Source organism: Sceloporus undulatus, unplaced genomic scaffold (assembly GCF_019175285.1).
Source record: "Sceloporus undulatus isolate JIND9_A2432 ecotype Alabama unplaced genomic scaffold, SceUnd_v1.1 scaffold_17247, whole genome shotgun sequence".
In the NCBI taxonomy this organism is placed as follows: Eukaryota; Metazoa; Chordata; class Lepidosauria; order Squamata; family Phrynosomatidae; genus Sceloporus; species Sceloporus undulatus.
In genome coordinates this window covers 1-1,887 of record NW_024820163.1, presented here as the reverse complement: position 1 = coordinate 1,887, position 1,887 = coordinate 1, and the positions used below count along the sequence as shown (strand labels likewise).

The 1,887-nt window shown below is 45.6% G+C and overlaps 1 protein-coding gene across 1 annotated transcript; it reads right to left on the bottom strand.

The window, feature by feature from the left end:
• Positions 1-563: 563 nt before the first annotated feature.
• On the bottom strand, positions 564-1,813 carry LOC121918568 (adhesion G protein-coupled receptor B2-like; the record flags this gene model as incomplete). Its single annotated transcript, XM_042444592.1, has 3 exons — positions 564-672; positions 760-828; positions 1,619-1,813. Coding segments are annotated over 3 exons (373 nt in total), but the record flags the coding sequence as incomplete, so codon positions are not given.
• Between the last annotated feature and the right edge of the window lie 74 nt (positions 1,814-1,887).

The following is a 1,887-nucleotide window of genomic DNA, read 5'->3' as shown; positions in this document are numbered from 1 at the left end:
TGGATTCACACTACAAGAAAAAGAGTTTCCACCTAAATATTAGGAAGGACTTCCTGATGGTAAGAGCTGTTCAACAGTGGAATATGCTGCCTTGGAGTCTCCTTTGGAGGTTTTTAAACAAAAGTTGGGAGTGCTTTGAGGTGTCTTCTTGCAGGGCAGAAGGGGGTTAGAATGGTTGGCCATGGGAACAAGGAGGAGATCTTTGGGCTACTTCTCAAAGGAGAAGTTTGACTTTGCTTGACAGAGCTTTATAAGCATCAGACAGATAGCTATATTTTAGTTTCTCTGGGGCTTGGAGAACATACACACTCTGAGGAACATGTATGGGCCTAAATGCAATTCTTAGTCTCAACCACTGAGCCAAATGAAGAACCATTCAACCACTGACCCATGTCTTGACTCACCTACTGTCTATTCTAGTTAGGGCTAACCAACAGAGCTGAAGCTATGGTCCTCAGAATATTCTTTCCATGGCTTGGTACCCTCCACAAGAGAGAGAATGGTGGTCTTTCCTTGTCGTATTCCTTCCCCCAACCCCATCCTTTTCCATCCCAGCCACTCACCTAAGTTGTCCGTGACAATGAGGGAACTCTGAAAGGCTTTGAGTGCATCTCCCACCAAATGAATGAAATCTTCAACCACTTTCATGAGGAGGACAGAACCAGGCAAGACCTGTGCAGTACAATGAAAGGACAAGGTGTGAACATAGGGCTTGGGGTTCCAGACACTATACCATGCCCCCAGTGCATGTTGGCTCACCTGTTGAGCATCTTCCCACTTGTCTCTGTTTTCTGCGTCCACCATGTAACTGACAACCTGGAAGAATCGCTGGAGGTGGGGAGAGAAAAAGCTGAGTGTGCATATTGGGAAACTACATTGATCTGTCTCTGAAAATTAGGGATGTGAAAAGACTGTCCTGAGAAATATTACTAATAATTGAAACTTTGGCCAGAATTCTGATAATGATTTGTGTGTATATAGCATTAGGTTAGAGAGCTAGCATCATATAGTGGTTTCTGTATGGAGTTGCGACTTCATGAGACAGAGTCCCTGCTGTGCCAAGGAAACCCACCGGATGACCTTTGGAAAGTCCCATTCTCTCAGCCTTAGAGGAAGGCAATGGTGACAAACCTCTGAACAACCGTGGCCAAGATAATAGGTCACCACATGGTGGTGAAAGCACATGGCAACAGCAATGGTGGGTTATGCACATCTGGTTTGGGATAGGTAGCAAGGGGCTGTTCTCCAACCTTTTGTGTCCCAGTCAAGACATTAGGAACACCTAAGAAGATTCCAATTTATGAAAAACAAGTTTTAATTCCAAAATTTTCTGTGCATCTCTTTGAACCTTCTCAGAAATGGCAGAACAATTTCTGCAAAATTAGGAGATCTATGCAAACTTGCTTAATTTGCACGATTTGAACAGGTCTCAGAAACTGGCTTTCTTCAAGGACAAATTTGGATTTTGCCTAGAAGACCCCAAACCACATGCAAGAGTTATCCTTGCTTCTTTTCCCTGTCATATTGTAACACAAAGAAATGGCTTCCTATATCACAGCTTTCTAACCCCACAAGCCGAGGAAAGACCTCCTGCGCCTTCAGAAATTTGGCATGTTACCTGCACATCATCCGCGGAAGGGATGTAGGTAGCTCTCTTGTAAGTGTCAGTGACATTGCGTAGGATTTCCACCGAGAAAAGCAGGTCCCCGCTGTAGTAGGTTTTGCGGGCGATGAGCTCCAGCAGGCTACGGACCACCTGAGACATTCCCTCGCCCGCCAGCATGCGCTGCCCCTTGGCGAGATGCTCCCGGAGCTAGGATTGGGACAGAAAGAGGGAAAGAAAAAATGGCGGCTATGGATGGACAATGATCATGTGCCAGTGAACCT